Genomic DNA, 16,134 nt, shown 5'->3' with positions numbered 1-16,134 from the left:
TTAGGAGGAGAACATCACCAGACAGACATTTAAATTGTTTTATTTAACTAAAACAACAACATTAAGTATTCTGGATATTTTTCTTCACAGCAAACAGAATATTTTAACAAAACAAACATATGTCCCTTGCTTCTCACATTTATCTCCAGACTTCTTCTCCTTGTCCTGATCTATTCCGCCTCCAACAATCTTATATTCGTTGAACTTTTTGAAACTTTGCACTTTTAGAGAGAGGTAAGGGATTGACTCTGTGTACACAAATTTGCAGAGGGACAATAGAGTTGAGGTCCGTTATTTCTCACCTCTACTTATTTAAAAACATTTTTGCTGTTAACAAGCATGTTATCTCTGGAGAGACAAATCCACAGTTCGAGAACTGCAAAAACTAAGCATCTCTGATGGCATCTTCTAGACTGAACACTGAGTCCCACTGAGTAGATAGAAAGATTTTTCTAAATAATCTATTCAGAAGCCTGTGGAGTCCCATAAAATTGGGTCCCTAATCTATGAACTATTGGAACTCATTTACAAAACTTTTCTTAAACATTACATAAATATATTGTCTCGTACTATAGAATTAGAATGTATAATCCCTATTCCATGATGAGATATCTTTGAGCTATAATGATCTTAATTAAAACTATCTTTAGATAAGTTTTTTCCTCAAAAAGCATTTTATCAAAAAAATCAGATTTATTTTTTTATTTAAAAAAAATCATTGATTTTTTTTTTTATCCACCCTGATGTACAGGGAGATTAAAAAAACCGAGCAGATATTAGTTTTTGGGTTTTTTTTAATCAAGTTGGTTTTCAGAAGAAATTCTAGAGATTCCTTTTGGTTTCATCCACTTTCACGGCCCTTTATAGCTCTACCCTTCTCGACTTGCTCATTCCTGTTTCTTACTACGTCCATCCACCACCTCTGCTCTGCCAGCAGTACCAATCTCAATTGTCCACTTCTCCAATAAATGCCTTACACGTGGGATGTCTTCGTCATGCTGATCGCTGCCTTTCTGCTGTGATGCCTACAAAGAAATCTCCCAGTGAATGATGCCTAGGCTTGGGGTAGAGGGGAAAAGGAAAAAAAAGATACATATATATATATATATGTATGTAAATTGCATTTGCTCTGGTGTTTCCTCTCTTCCCATCCCTAGTATGTCACTTGTCTTACAATTGCAAGATTTTGAGGACAGGGATTTTGTCTACCTAGCACAATACAATGGGTTCCTGCTCTGCAGTGTTTAGGGGGCCCAATCAGAGATATAACTGCTACATAGTAACTCCTATTAAATTATATGGGACTTTTCCATAAGGATGGCTAATTCTCATGTATTTGATTCTAAAAGAGAACTTCTGAAGGCGATGTACCATGGAAACAGTGTAATCATTTGTGTGTGTGCACATGCCCATGTGCTGACCCTTTCATTCTTATGTTATGACCTATATTGCCTATTGTGACTTATTTCTTACCAAATTTAGCTGGGCCATTCAATAACAAAAGTGCTCATGTGAAAGGAAACAGGAAATATAGTTGAATACAATTGTAGATTTTAAAGTGTCATATTGTTTTTTAGAAGAGTATCATGAAACTTCTTAAAATGTGGTGCTGTGTGGCAGATCTATAAAATCTTGTTCTTCAGATAAGTGATGTACCTCTTGCTTTCTATGTCTGGGGTCAATTCTTTTAAAACTGCATGAGTGTCCCTAGGATTCTGTGTACACTTCTTCCTAGGACATGTCCTGTATGTAAATATAAAGCCACAAATGTTAGAGGTGCCATGCCACCATGTTGCTTTCAGGTGCTAATGTTTAAGGCCCTGGTCTTGCAAACCACTTCACACAAATGGACTCATGCTTTTGGTAGCTCCTGCGTACACTGAACTGAAACTACATTAGCATCTGTCTAGTAAGAATTGTGTATAGATATTGTAGTGAGAACTGGTTTAAACAGCATTTTTCTAGCAAAAAATTTAACATTCAGATCTCCATCCCAAATCACAGCTGGGATCCTAATATGAGCAGATATGCAGTGGACTCATTAAATAAGCTGGTATCTGCTGCTTCATGGCATTTTTCTCCTCTAGCTCTCAAGAGGCACCGTGAAGGACTTTGCTGGTTTTGATGCCAGAACTGATGCTGAGGCTCTTCGTAAGGCAATGAAAGGATTGGGTAAGAATTATGGATATGACTGCTCAGAGGGAGTTATTTCTATCAGCTAGGTGGGAAGCACTTCGTTTTCCTTTTCTGACACAATATAATGGCTGTGTACTGAAGTTTTACATTAGCTAAAACAAACAAAGATAAGAGATTTTTAATTTTTACATCTGATGGAATTATAACCCTGTGAACACAGGAGTCAGGGTTTATTCCAGTTTTGGTTTTGCTATCCTCAAGAAAGTTCACCCCTAGCCTGACACAGGGAGATGCAAGTCACTTCCCTTATTCAAAAGCAGGGGCGTCTGCAGGAAATCAAGTTTGGCCCCTTTTACAGGGGCACATTCTGTTCCCCCATTCCCTGCCCCAGCTTGCTCTTCTCTCCACACCCTTCCCCCTGGCTCCGGAAGGAGCTTGTTCTTTCCTCATGCCCGCCCTGGCAGGAGTTCACTCTTCTCCCTCCACCCTGGCCCTGGCAGGAGCTCACTTCCCCCCTTTCCATCCTCACTCCTGGGGCTGGAGGAGTCCTGTGCCCCGGACGATTGCTGGGGGGTGTCCGTGCCCCTGCTCCCCCCCTCCCGCCCCGTTTGTGCACGACCCTGTTCAAAAACTGCTGCCCTAGCTTGCATTCCCTACTCCCTTGGTCTTTATGAGGCTAGTGGCAGGAGGGAATCAGTGGAGGTTTAGGGAGTTCCTTACTACACTTCTACTGCAATCCACCCTTTCCCTCCTCTAACCAGACCTCCACATCAGGAGTATTTGTGGGGGTAATGCAGAGCTGGAATAAGTTCTGTATCTTACAGAGAAGCCCCCTTTCCTGGTTTTACAGAAGTACAGAGTATGATTCATTTCTGTGGCTGCTGTCTGTCATGTTGGGAGCTGTGCCTGCAGTGGTATCCTGCCTGAGAGCAGCATGTTAAAACTCCATCCATTTTATTCTCATACCAGTGTGTCAGAATCTGATGGCATGGCTTGAGGTGTACTGAAATTTTCATCAGTGGCTAATTAAGTACACTGCTGTCTGCTTTTTATCTTTGATTTAGTGACTCTTCATAGTGTTCAGCCCTCTCAAAGTTTACACCATTAGATTTTTAGAAAAGTTTTTATAGCTGTTCATGTTCTTTTTTTTCCTCCCTCTTCAAATAACTTCAGGTACCGATGAAGAGGCTGTCCTGAAGATCCTTACTAGCAGAAGCAATGCTCAACGCCAACAAATTGCAGCGGCTTTTAAAACCTTATTTGGCAGGGTAAGAGGAGGAAGAAAGTACTTTAACAAATCAGACACTCTCACAGTCCGTCCACTCTTCCGTAGAATGTTCATTTAATGAGACCCTGTGGTTCTGTTGTTTTGTCTGACTTTTCCTTTAAAACTATATCTTAATCACCAATGAAATAAGAATATTCAGTTTAGATTATCACACAGACATTACATTCTCTTTTCCATGTGCTCCTCCTGTGGAGTCTTCTGACCCAGTATAGTCCAAACAGCATCTTCACTTTCCTATTACTCTTTGTGTGCTTCAAGCATTGATCCTCATTCCTGATATACAGAGAATATAAGAGTATTTTGATGCCAGAGGTGATTCTTGATCTAGTGGGACAGAATTCTCTGGTGCCTTGATTTCTGTCACATTTTGTAACTATCCAGTATTGCAAAAAGAGAGTAAAACTTAATTTGTTGGTAGATTAAAAGCAGTGCATTTAAGACAAACACAAATAAGTAATTTCCTTATCCTGGCACTGTTGGATAAAGTGCACCTCTCCTTAAATCTTCGATCTGTTTAATCTTTATTTCAAATAGCAAGTGCAGTTAGAGAATACATTTTTTGTTTTGTTTTTAACTTTCTACCCCACCCATCTACCTGATAGCAATCACAGTGCTTTTTTATTTTGTTTAGCTACCAGTCATGCTAAACTCTACTTCCTAAATAATTGTAATACTGGAGGTCCCTGGTATACATCTCCCCCTTATCTGTTGTTTCGCAAACCTGTCGCTCATCAATGGGGGAACGTGTTCCGATTCACGTCTGTCCCGATCTGCATATGCGTTGTTTGAAGTACTGTACTGTAAGTTGCAAATGACAGATATATGGACTGATGTGAAGTGGAACACATTTCCCTATTGATGAGCGATGTATGTGTGACAGATGTGCGTAGCCCCAGTGGGCTGCGGCCCACCCACTTAACATCCAGGCCCACCCCACCCCAGCTCTGTTCCCGCCCCAGCACTTGCCTCACTATGCCTGCCCAGCGTTCCAGCTGGGGAGGGGGGTCAGGATGTGGGGGCTTCCAAGCCCCTGACCCTGTCTGGAGCGCTCGGGCAAGCCCCTGAGCCTGCGGAACAGGACAAGCCTCTGTGCCCAGAATCCGTTCCCTGACTGGAGCACTGGGCGGGCGGAATGGGGCAAGCCCCTGACCCCACTCCCTGGCTGGAGTGCTGGGCTGAGCAGGGCTGGGCCGAGCGGGGCAAGCCCTTGTGCCCCACTCCTCCGCCGGAGCCCCGGGAGCAGCAGGGCAAGCGCTGAGTGCTGGACGGGGTGTGTGGTGGGGGTGCACTGGTCCACATTTTTACTGGGCCCCCCCATTTTTCCAGGGGCCCCTGGCCAGAGCATCTATCATCCACTCCCTTCCCCCCCCCGCAAGGCTGGCTGGTGGGAGGGAGAGGCCGCCAAATCACTCCTATCCTTCCACCTCCATCATTGCCCGCCCACCCAAGTGTCCCCTCCTCCCTATGCCACTGCTGTTCCAGCAGGTCCCTGGTATACGTCATTTTGGTATCGGTATCTCTTTTCCAGAACACAACCCCCAACATATACCGGGGACCTGCTGTAATTGGCATGTAAGATGCTAAAAAACTAAGAATATCTGTGTGCATTATAGGTAACAAGGATAAATAATTGTTCAAGCATTCTAAAAATCAAAAGCTTGTACTAGGAAAACCAGTATACAAGTAATGAAACAAACAACCGGTGGTGACTAAAGAGAAGGGATTGTGGGCCTCAGTTTCAAAGTGCCAGTGACTCCGTTGACTCCAGTTGGAGTGATGGGGGCTTGAAACTTCGGAAAATTGGCCCTGCCATATGAAGTCTTCTCCAAAGCTAGATAGAGATTTCCAGATCTGTTTGGGGATTTAGACACTTTGTTGAAAAGCTCAGCCATTGTTCTTGTGTTCAGTATGAATTAGATAGTTCAGTTGAAGAGGAGGGTGAACATTTAACTGTTAAAAACAGTATTTTTTAATATGCAAAAATCTCCTCCGTTTGCTGAAGTTGTATTAGTTCATTACTTTTATCCTGTTAGTATCCTGCTTTTTGCTTTCATCTAATAATTTTAGTCCTCAAATGAGGACCACCAGAGTATTTTCTAAAGCCCACAGACCAAAATGTATTAGTGTTACAAAATACCTGTGCATTCTCTACCTTAGACTTTCAGCTACACTTCCCCCGTCTCAAGAAACTTAGCAACAGCTCAGCTGTTCGCTAGTTTGCATGCCTTTTGAAATGATTTCCTTCCTAATTGTAGCACTGTTTATTCTGTGAGTTAGGATCTTGTAGATGACCTGAAATCAGAACTGACTGGCAAATTTGAAACCCTGATGGTGGCTTTGATGAGACCAGCGCGACTTTTTGATGCCCATGAACTGAAGCATGCCATTAAGGTAAAAGGAGTGTGAGGAAATGAAACAATTGAATGAAATATTTCTTGCTCCTATCTTGTTGCTTTAAGAATGCTTCTGTTTCCTTTATTTGAGTTAGAGATTTCATATTAATACTAATAACAAATACTATAATGATTACATTCATGTTTCTAACATTGATTTTCATGGCTTGAATTGTTTTTAACAACTCATCAGAGGTAGGTAGGTTAGAAATCAAGAATTACAAAAATGTCAGTGTTTTCAAAGAAACACTTGATGTTAAAAGATCAGTGTTAGTGCAGTTGGGCATTAAAAGGTATGCACCTTGAGACTTGTCTTACTTAGTAGCAGTTAATTTCAGCATAGTGGGTTTTTTTGTGTGTTTTTTGTTTAAAAAAATAACTACTCCTTACTGCATTGTTCAATATAATGTTTTATTGTGCAGCACGCAGAAAAGACAGTTTACTCACGTTATACTAGGAATCTCAAGGTCCACAGATTGTTCAGGGCAGTTGATAAAAGTTAGGGCAGTGGTTTCCAAACTTCTATTATTAACCGCTGTTTGAGAGAGTCTCTTGTGCACCGATATGGTATCAGCAGTGGTTGGTTGGTTTTATCCCTTCATTGGGTATCTGTATTACTTACTTACTTTCCTTGTATAGATCTGCACTAATCTCTCCAGGTCCCTCTGTAGTATGGTCATATTCTCCTCCATGTCTCCCTCTGCCCCCCTTCCATTTTTAGTATGGTCAAAAGTTTGACAATGGGTGAATTTACATCAGAGAGTGATGAAGCTGTATGTTGAGCAAAGATGGGTTAGTCAGTGACATGCTCTTGTAAATTGGTGCTCTAAGTAAAAATTTATGGGCAGGTGTTCATCCTTTTTGAATCAGGTCTAAAAATGTACTATTAATACATAGGAAGAATTAAACTCCTGGAAGTTGGTAACAGTTCTCCTTTTGGCTAAATGCATTGCTTCCTTTTGGGGGAGAAAGAATCAGATAGCACCAGTTTAATATTTTACCTATCTAGTTGTACAGTATAAGAATGTTATTCAGTGTGCCTTGACTTCTTTTCTGAAGCACTGTTACTATTTGTCCCTGACATCATCGACCTTGAAGGTCAGGGATTAGACTATGGATGTCTCTGAATTGTTTGTAGAACTTACTAATTAAACCAGAGAACATTGAACTTGACATGGTACTATCTAGTGCTTGGCCAAGTGACCTGGAAAGGTAAACTCCCAAGATCTTTGTTAACACACTTGCTAATAGATTAGCTATGTAAACTGCTTTTCCAAGGACCTTCCTGCTGAGTATAGTATCCTAACCAAATATGGACTTTGAAATATGGGATTTTTTTGTAACCGTCTCAAATAATATTTGGAGAGGGAAGGAGAAGGGACATTGAACATAGAAACAAGTAGAAGCCTGGCTGAGAAGAAGCAAAAAAACCCATGTCCTCCCTCCCCAACCCTGATTGATGTTTTTTTTAAAAAAAAGGGGGGGGGGGGAGCAAAGAAAAATTGGCAGAAAGGAGGGTTGTAAGAGAGCAGAGATGAATAGTGAAGCAAGATTTTTTTCTTTTCCCTCTCACGCTCAACGTTAAAATAGAATACATGATTTTAAAAAAAGCTGGTGAGATTAACATTTTTTCTTTTTAAAAATAAGTGGGCTAGATTCACAAAAGATACCTAACTGCCACTTTAGGTGCCTAAATCCCAGAATCAGGCATCACTGGGATTTGCCAACCTCCCACTCAGATGCTACCGAGACCTATGGGCACCTAAACTTGTTCATCACCTAAATTTTTGCAGTAAAAGTTCACTTGGCACCTATATTTCTGCCTCTCTCTGCATACGCTCTGCTGCCTCACCCTAGGCATCTGGATGCCTAAGCTCCAGTGTTATGCATGAACTGCAGGAAGACAAGTGCTCCTTCGCCTAAGTTGCTTGCAGGGCCTGGTCTGGTAAGCATGCTCAGAGCTCACCTGCCAGATTAGGCCCTCATAGGTGAGCTCATAAAATGGGGGGAGGGGGAGGACTTGCCTTTTGTAACCTTTAGCCCAGTGGTTAGAACACTTACTTGGAATGTGGGAGATGACCCCACCCCCGGATTCAAGTTCCCTATATGCCTAATGAGGAGAAAAGGATTTGAACTCTCGGGTGAGTATTGTAACCACTGTCCTGTAGAATATTCTGATGGGTGATGGAAGGGCCTCCCTCAGTTTCTCCTGTTGAAGCTGTGGATAAATAATGAGTGATGGGGTTGGCAGGGAAAAGAGAGCGTCATTTTCAGGACTGCATTCTCTGTAGTCTGGTAGTTAGGGCACCCGTGTGGGAGGTGGGAGATCCAGGATCCAGTCCCCCTGCTCCAATGACTGTGTTTTTATTTATCCACAGCAGAACAGTTTCAACAGGAGAGACTGAGGAAGCCCAGTGTCCGAGTATCCCATAGCTCACTGGCTAGGGCTCTCACCGAAGAGGTGGCAGATCCTTTCTCCCCCTCAGGTGGCAGGGGGACTTAAATCGGAAGCTGCCCACAACCCGGGTAATCCCTCACCTCTGGGCTAAAGGTTATAAGGGAACTCCTTCTTGCAAAAACGGTGCAGGTGCCTAATGCCAAGAGAGGGTTTGCAGGTCAGACTCGCAAGCAGAAAGAGGCGCTTCCTTGTAGCCCAACTTAGGTGCTGAGCACTGAGTGGGGTGGGGCTTAGGACCTACCCCTCACCTTGGCATCTCCTTGTCTTGTTCTTAGGTGCTTTGGCTGCGTAGGCAGGGAGCTGCTGGCTTTTGTGCATCCCAATCTGAGGTGCCTCTTTCCACATTCATTATATAGAGAGCCCACATGCTTAAGTCAGGTTTTGTGAATCACAGTGATTTTTCTAGGTGGCTAAAAGTTAGGCATGGTGACTAGGGTGACCAGACGTCCTGATATTTAACTCTTTGTCTTGCGTCCAGACCGATGTACCATCGGGATGCCATTTGTCCTGATATTCAGTAGGGTTCCCAGGCTTCCAGTCGGTGCAGGGCTGGCAGGCTCCCTACCCAGCTCCGTGCCCCTCCCCAGAAGTGACGACATCTCTCTCTGGGTCCTAGGTAGAGGAGAGCTGGGGGGCTCCGCAGCTCCCATTGGCCAGGAACTGCGGCCAGTGGGAGCTGCGGGGGTGATGCCTGTGGGCAGAGGCAGCGTGCAGAGCTGCCTGGCTGTGCCTCTGCCTAGGACCCATAGGGAGATGTTGCCGCTTCCGGGGAGCCGCTTGAGGTAAGCGCGACCCGATCCTGAACCCGCACCTGAACCTCCCACACCCCAACCCCAGGCCTGAGCCCCCTCGCGCACCCAAACTCCCTCCCGAAGTCAGCACCCTGCTTCCATGCCCCAACCCCCTATCCCAGTCCTGAGATGGCCCCCGCCCTTGCAGCAGGGGCCAGAGCCGGGGCCGTGCAGCTCTGACCCACGGCATGTGGTGCGGGCCGGAGCCAGAGCTGTGTGCTCCCCTCACAGCTTCCTAGGGCTCTGCACCCCCCTTACCCATTGCTCCAGTGGGGGCTGTGAGCCTGTGGCTGCCCTCCACCTCCCATGTGTCCTGATATTTTACTCTTGCAATCTGGTCACCCTAGTTGCCACACCTTTGTCAATCTAACTGTATGTGTTCGGATGATGGTTCATAACCTGATTGACCTCATTACTTACAAATATATCTCAAAATTTCTGTTTAGAATTTTCTCATTTCAGAGGAGTTGTAAATGCCTGCTGGGGCCAGGTGGCTGACTGTTTCTTGTTTGAAGAAAATAATTTTGAGCTAGGGCTAATTAGCATTCATTTTGTATCCCCTACAGGCACAGCCAATCCAGGCTTGCATAAATAAGGTGTTGCCTTGGGTTTTGTAAATATTATACTTAAAGGAGTGGAAAGTGACTGTTGTGCACATTGTAATGAGAGCACGTGGACTTAAAATTCTTAGGTGCTTGAGTAGGCAATTTTATTTAAAAAATGTGTTCATGATGAGTAAAAGGTTGGTTGTAAATGTAGTGCAATTGAAGTGATCTAGCCATAGTTCCTGGGTTGACTCTGTGTATGCGGGTGATCCTAGTGAGACCTTGTAAGACAAGGTGAGTACCAGAGAGTTGCCCAGGAAGTACGGTTACATTATTTCAGCTGCACGAATGTTACAGATCATGTTACCTAAATAAAATAGAGCTTGGTGTGCTTGAGCACTGAGGGTCTCATTCAAAGTTCACTGAAGTCATAGAAGTCTTTCCATTGAGTTTTCAATCAGGCCCCATTTAAAGTCAAACCAAACCTTAAAAACTGAGGTTTTTTTCAAATAGAAGAGTACACAGCTGGTAGAAAGAAAACAGTGTGCTCTCCCCACCCCAAAGTTTGTAAGGTAGAATACTGCTGTTGGGGTTGTTTAAGAAATAATTATCTTTTCTCTCAGTTACTGAATCCAGTGCTTTGTATTTGTGCCCTTAATGTAGGGAGCAGGGACCAACGAGAAAGTGCTAACTGAAATTCTTGCCTCCAGAACAAGTGCAGAGCTGCGGAATGTAAAACAAGTTTATCTGGAAGGTAAAGTTCAGTCAGTGTTTAAAATGTGTCCTCTCTTTAGCCCTCTTAATATTTTTAGTGTCTGTGTTAACACTGCATACTTGATAGCTGAGGGAAGAAATGAGGATGGCAGTACAAAAAGAAGACTTATCTTACAATTGGAATTGTATTCTGGTGGGATGGAGACCCTTGCACGGCCAGAGGCTAGTGCTCAGACACAGCTGTACAGTCCAACTTTTTTGGGCCAAATTGTCGTTGGGATGTAACGTTTAATATTTTTCCTTTTTATAGTGGGATTTCACTTAAATTTGGCACTTTTCTGTTGATTTTATTCACTCTAAAGTGTGTGTGGGGGAGCCCAATAATGGGGAAGGAGGAAGTTGGCACCACATAACAAACTGAAACTCTTATCTAAAATCAACTGTTTGTTGTTAAGATTTTTGCTGAGCACCACCCAGGGCTATCTTTCTTTTGTGCAATCTAAGGCTATTCATGCTAAAGCTAATGCATCTCTTCCTGTGTTTCTAGGGATGGGATGAACCACAGAGAGTACAGTGACCCCAATAATGAGTGATGGGTCTTTTCCCATCTCCAGGTGGCTTTTCCTTTGATTTGTAGAGACTAAACCTTTTTCTTCCATGGTTAGGGGGACTTCCTAAAAACAAAGATAACTAGCTAAATTAACTATGTATGCATCCAGGCTCCTGTATTGGAGGGAAGGTTTCACGTCTGAATATGACTAGACACTCCCTGCTTAGTACAGAATTCTACAGTATTGTTTGCTTTTAGAGCATGCCCTGACATTGGAATGAGAACAGAACCTGGGTCTGACTTTGAATAATAGTTGGCTTAGTGATTTTATGCTGACAAAGGCCAGATTGTACCTTCTGCCTCATCTTCTCAGTGCTATTGGGTTATGCAGATATAAATGAAGGCAGCATACAGCCCTTTGCTTATAAGGCTCCTTAAGGCTGATTAGACATGATGATGATGATCAGATTAGGTGAGCCTTTAACTTCCTCTGTCTCTTGGGGACTAGTGAGGGCATCACTTCTTTCCATTAGAAAGAGTTGAGAAATTCTGTAAGGTGGTGTTCTCTTGCAGAATATGAAGCCAACTTAGAAGATCATGTCACAGGAGACACAACAGGTTACTATCAGAGGATGCTAGTAGTCCTTGTTCAGGTAAGTCTTCATTTTGTATGTGCGTGAGCATCTGTGAGATTGCAGTATTAGACTGCAGAATTCAGGGCAGTGTTTGCTTATTTCACTACTGATGAATAACTCGGAATCTAAATCTGTTTTACAAAGAGGCCACTCTGAATTATTTTCATACACCTATGGACATAAATCTTGGAGATTGGTATAATTGCTTGCTTACTCCACCCAGAGAGTTGGTCTACACCAGAGCTATATGGAGGGGCAGCAGCAGGGTGCCGGATTGACCCCAGTGAGTGGATTGGAAGTGATGGTGGTTCAGTTTTAGGATCCAGTTCTGCTCTGGTACCTCCAGTGACAGGTGTAACTCACAATTTGCAATGGTGTCTTGAGAAGCTGTTAGATAACAGAGAGTTTGATACGTACATTTTTGTTTATAATTGGGGGGGCAGAATACTTAATTCACCCTGCTGTGTGCTAGCATTTTATTGCTGAGGGAAGGGAAATAAGACTGCAGAAAAACATAAATTACTGATTATTTATTTGGCATTGAATCTTATGCTCATTATTTTGGACCACATTGTTTTGGACTAAGCATTGGATATTATTTTTAGGCTAATAGAGACCCTGATGGAAGAATTGATGAGGGTCTGGTTGAGCAAGATGCTCAGGTAAGTGAAAAAAAATGTTAGTGTGTTTCATACAAGTTAATATACAAATAAAATGGGTGCACAAGTGGGGCCCAGATGTGAGAGAGACTTGATTTTGGAAATAACTGTTGCTTCCTTTCTGTTGCAAGTGATGTGAAAACAGAGGTGGTGCAAGCTGCAACATTCAGATCCAGATTTCAAACACGAGTTTTAGGACTCTCTTCCCCTCTGTTCCACGTCTTCCTCAACCCAATTTTGCCAGTTATAAAATGAGAAGCCTAAATAGTATGGCAGTGGGAACTACAAATGTCTGAGAGAAATGGATGTTTCTAACATTGGATGTTCAAATGTTTGTCACTTGCAAAATTTGAGGGCATTCAGATTCATTCATTCAGATCTGATGTTCTGATACAGGCCAGCCTTGACATAAAAGATTTGTGTAGGACCTGCAATTTACTAGATGATGCAACATGAGCATTACTCATGTTTAGGGATGATTCAAAAGAAGGTGGAGTTCTCAAAAGAGAAAGTGTCCCAAATATGTTGCTTTATTGTAACCACATGAGTCCCAGAGCTGCCGCTGCAGATACGACTGTCTGAACAATTTTCCAGAGAGTGGAATACTGCAGTGGAATTATATTTTCCATAGCTCTGCCTCCGACTCTTAGAACTGCACTCCAAGGAGGAGTAGGAGTAATATAATAATTGAAATGGTACCTCTTAGCAGATCCAGTTGGGTTTGTTGTTAATTATAGTAGTGGTCAGATTCTCAGCAGTTTGATTGCAGAGTTCGTTTAATGCATGTTGCATCTGGGCTGTTTCACATAGTTTTGGGCTGAAAACTTTGTCCTGCAGGTTGTGGGCCTAGATCACAGGTGGGCAAACTGTGGCCCGCAGGACCCTCCTGCCTGGCTCTTGAGCTCCTGGCCGGGGAGGCTAGCCCTCGGCCCTTCCCTTGCTGTCCTCTCTCCCCCCATAGCCTCAGCTCGCTGTGCCGCCAGCACTCTGGGCGGCGGGGCTGCAAGCTCCTGCCAGGCAGTGCGGCTGCGAGAGCTGCCAGCCTGCCCCAGTGCTCTCGACTGCGCAGCGGCATTGCCGGCTCCGGCTGGGCGGCACGGCTGCCAGTCCTGCTGCTCTGAGTGGCATGCTAAGGGGATGGGAAGCAGGGGGGTTGGAAAAGGGGCAGGGGTTCCCAGGGGCAGTCGGGGCAGGGGGTGGTTGGAATGGGTGGGGGATCGGGATGGGGAACAGGATGGGGTTGGATAGGCATGGGAGTCTTGGGGGATGTGTCAGGGATGGGAGTGTGGATAGGAGTTAGGGCAGGTAGGGAGGGTTGGATGGGGGTTGGGTGATAAAATGATCTATATAATTAAAATTAAAATTTTAATCAAATGAGGACATGAACTCCAGTGGCTAGGAGCTGTGGTTTTGATGCACAGGACTGGAGATCTGGGCCTAGGTCATAAATCAGGTCAAGAATATAACACAGGCAGAGGAAGAATATGAGAGCTTGTTAAATTTATGTCAAGAAATTTGTGTGTGTGCTTTAGAGTGCATGTTTTTCTTGACTTTCTGATGCAAAATACTTGTGTGTCTGGCATGTATAGGTTTGGTATGTGTATATTTTGATGGTGCCTGGTGAAGTGCTGCATTTTAAGTTCTTTTAAGTGCTGGCTTCCTAGCCAGAGCACAGTCTAGCTTTCTGCTACTATATACATCTTGCCCTTGTTAACACTTTCAATAAATTGATATTTTGTAAAACTTACTAAGTATGGGACCATGTGGAAATTGGATTAGTCAAAGGGAGACCTTGATTGCAGCAGGTCTGATGGCTAACATGGGTCTTTCAAATATAATATAATTTTATTTTTAGCGGGGAGGGAAGGTATGTTTCTAAAACATTTGTTGGAAGGGTACCTCATGTTTATATGAAGCAGGACTATTACTGTACATGTGCCATGTATCTCAGGGCATGAACGGGTTAATGAGGATAGAGTATCACTCAGATGGCAAAACTAAAACGGGGACTAAGGGAAAGAGGTGGGGGTGATGGAGGATGATGGCAAGAAATATCTGTTGTGATGATGGAGCACTGGTGTGCATGTTGATATGGCATATCCAGTTTGTCCTCATGTATATTTTTGGGACATGTCACTCAAGCTTCCTCCCCTCCAACTGCAATTGTTATGGAGCGTAGAGTCCTTCAAGTGAATGTGTGAAGAAATTACTAACATTGTTTTGGTTTCTTGAAATTATAACAGGTCTTATTTAAGGCTGGAGAGCTGAAATGGGGAACAGATGAAGAAAAGTTCATCACCATCTTGGGAACTCGAAGTGTCTGTCACCTAAGGAAGGGTAGGTAAAGTGGTGCAAGTAGACCTGAAAACCAGAATCTCAGCTGTGCCTGGTGTGTGATAGGCGCAGCCTGTAGGAGAGGAGCCATGAAGGAACTGTTTCTGGCTCCCTGATCTTGGGGAGGGTTCTATGCATTTGTGGCCCACTAGTCTTTACGACATCCCTTAAAGGACTTCTCTTTGTGTCCCCTAAGTAGTTTCCTCTTAGGCCAGGTCTACACTTACAAACTTCCAGCAGCACAGCCGTACCGATACAGCTGTGCTGCTGTAAGAGCACTCATGTAGCCGCGTTATGCCGATGGGAGAGAGCTCTCCCATTGACATAATAAAACCAGCTCAACAAGCAGCGGTAGCTATGTTGGTGGGAAAGCGTCTCCCAGTGACCTAGTGCAGTGCACACGAGTGCTTATGCTGGCAAAAGTTATGTTGCTCAGGGGTGTTTTTTCATACCTGGGGCAACAAAAGTTTTGCTGATGTAAGTGCTAGTGTAGACGTGGCCTTTGAAAGTAGCAGTGAAAAGCTGCAGTTTGGAGGAAGGGGGTGATAGATCTGAGGGTACAGCTGGAGTGTGTCTGTATCTGTGCTATTAGTTTCATCTGAAAAAGAGCATAGCAAAATGTGTGGTGCTCATTTTCCATAATGAGTCATCATGTGACTGAGATCAGCCCATCTGTCGGATAAAGGGCATTTTTAATGTATTTTCCCTCAACCCCCGCATGCTGTAGCTCCCCCGCCCCCCCCGCCCACCTTCTGGGTATACTATGTCTTTTTTTTTTTTTTTTTTTCACCAAATTCTGATGCAGAAGGATGTGCAAATTAAGATGGGGAAACACTTTTGAGTGGAAGGTTTTGCTTGATCATTCTTTTGTGTTCAAAGGATTTGCAAAACTAATAGAATTTTGTGAATCCCTTCTCAATTAAGACCAGTTTTGTTGTTTATGTAGCATCCCAAATTGTAATAAGCACTTTAGAAATGTTTAATTTGAGTGGTGCTCCAGTGGCACTTCTTGCGTGCTTGAAGTTAAGCACATGTGTAGTAGGCAGAATACAGACCATTTCAGAAGGGAATACAAAATGAAATGTTCTTCGTTTATGGCCTTGCCTGCCTTCCACTTTGCTACTTATTGTTTCTTACTCCATTGCCTATTTTCACTTTTGTTTTCTTCCACAAAAGTAAAAGGTCTTTTGACCTTTTACTTGTGCTTTCTCCCTTTAGGGTGATTGACCTCTAGAAATCAAAACAGGCCTTACTCGTTGTAGCTAACAGGAAGCCTGTGCTAGAGGGATTTATGAGGAGAACTTGGCCATTGGTTTACACAACTAGGGAGCAGTAGATCGGGGATCCTCTGTTCTATCCCTGGCTTTGAGATGGGAGTCAGGATAATAACCAAATGCACCAGCCTACACATATTTGACACATTCGGCCTTTCAGATCTGGCCTTTCAGGGTGAATATAATTTATGTTTGGCATATTAGAGATCTGGGTTCTAATCCCAGTTCTATGATAGCTTCTGAATTTGTACAATCTTTGTTTTTTAAGGTAGTGATGGCTTGATTGCCTTCAAGGCATTGGGGTATGAAGCCTTGGCCAGTAATAAGTGCTGTGGGGTACTCTGAAATATAAACAGT

The 16,134-nt window shown here is 43.5% G+C and overlaps 1 protein-coding gene across 1 annotated transcript in view; it reads left to right on the top strand.

Moving 5' to 3' along the window:
• Window positions 1-16,134, top strand: part of ANXA5 (annexin A5) — a 32,908-nt gene that overhangs the window by 10,719 nt on the left and 6,055 nt on the right. Inside the window, exons 3-9 of the mRNA XM_073341026.1 lie at window positions 2,088-2,172; window positions 3,310-3,404; window positions 5,702-5,815; window positions 10,275-10,365; window positions 11,449-11,528; window positions 12,116-12,172; window positions 14,413-14,506. Of these exons, the coding sequence (XP_073197127.1) occupies window positions 2,088-2,172; window positions 3,310-3,404; window positions 5,702-5,815; window positions 10,275-10,365; window positions 11,449-11,528; window positions 12,116-12,172; window positions 14,413-14,506 (616 nt within the window). The remainder of the gene's footprint in view (window positions 1-2,087; window positions 2,173-3,309; window positions 3,405-5,701; window positions 5,816-10,274; window positions 10,366-11,448; window positions 11,529-12,115; window positions 12,173-14,412; window positions 14,507-16,134) is intronic.

Source organism: Lepidochelys kempii, chromosome 4, assembly GCF_965140265.1.
Source record: "Lepidochelys kempii isolate rLepKem1 chromosome 4, rLepKem1.hap2, whole genome shotgun sequence".
Classification (NCBI taxonomy): Eukaryota; Metazoa; Chordata; order Testudines; family Cheloniidae; genus Lepidochelys; species Lepidochelys kempii.
Note: the sequence above shows the minus strand (reverse complement) of the source record. Positions and strands in the feature narration are given on the sequence as shown.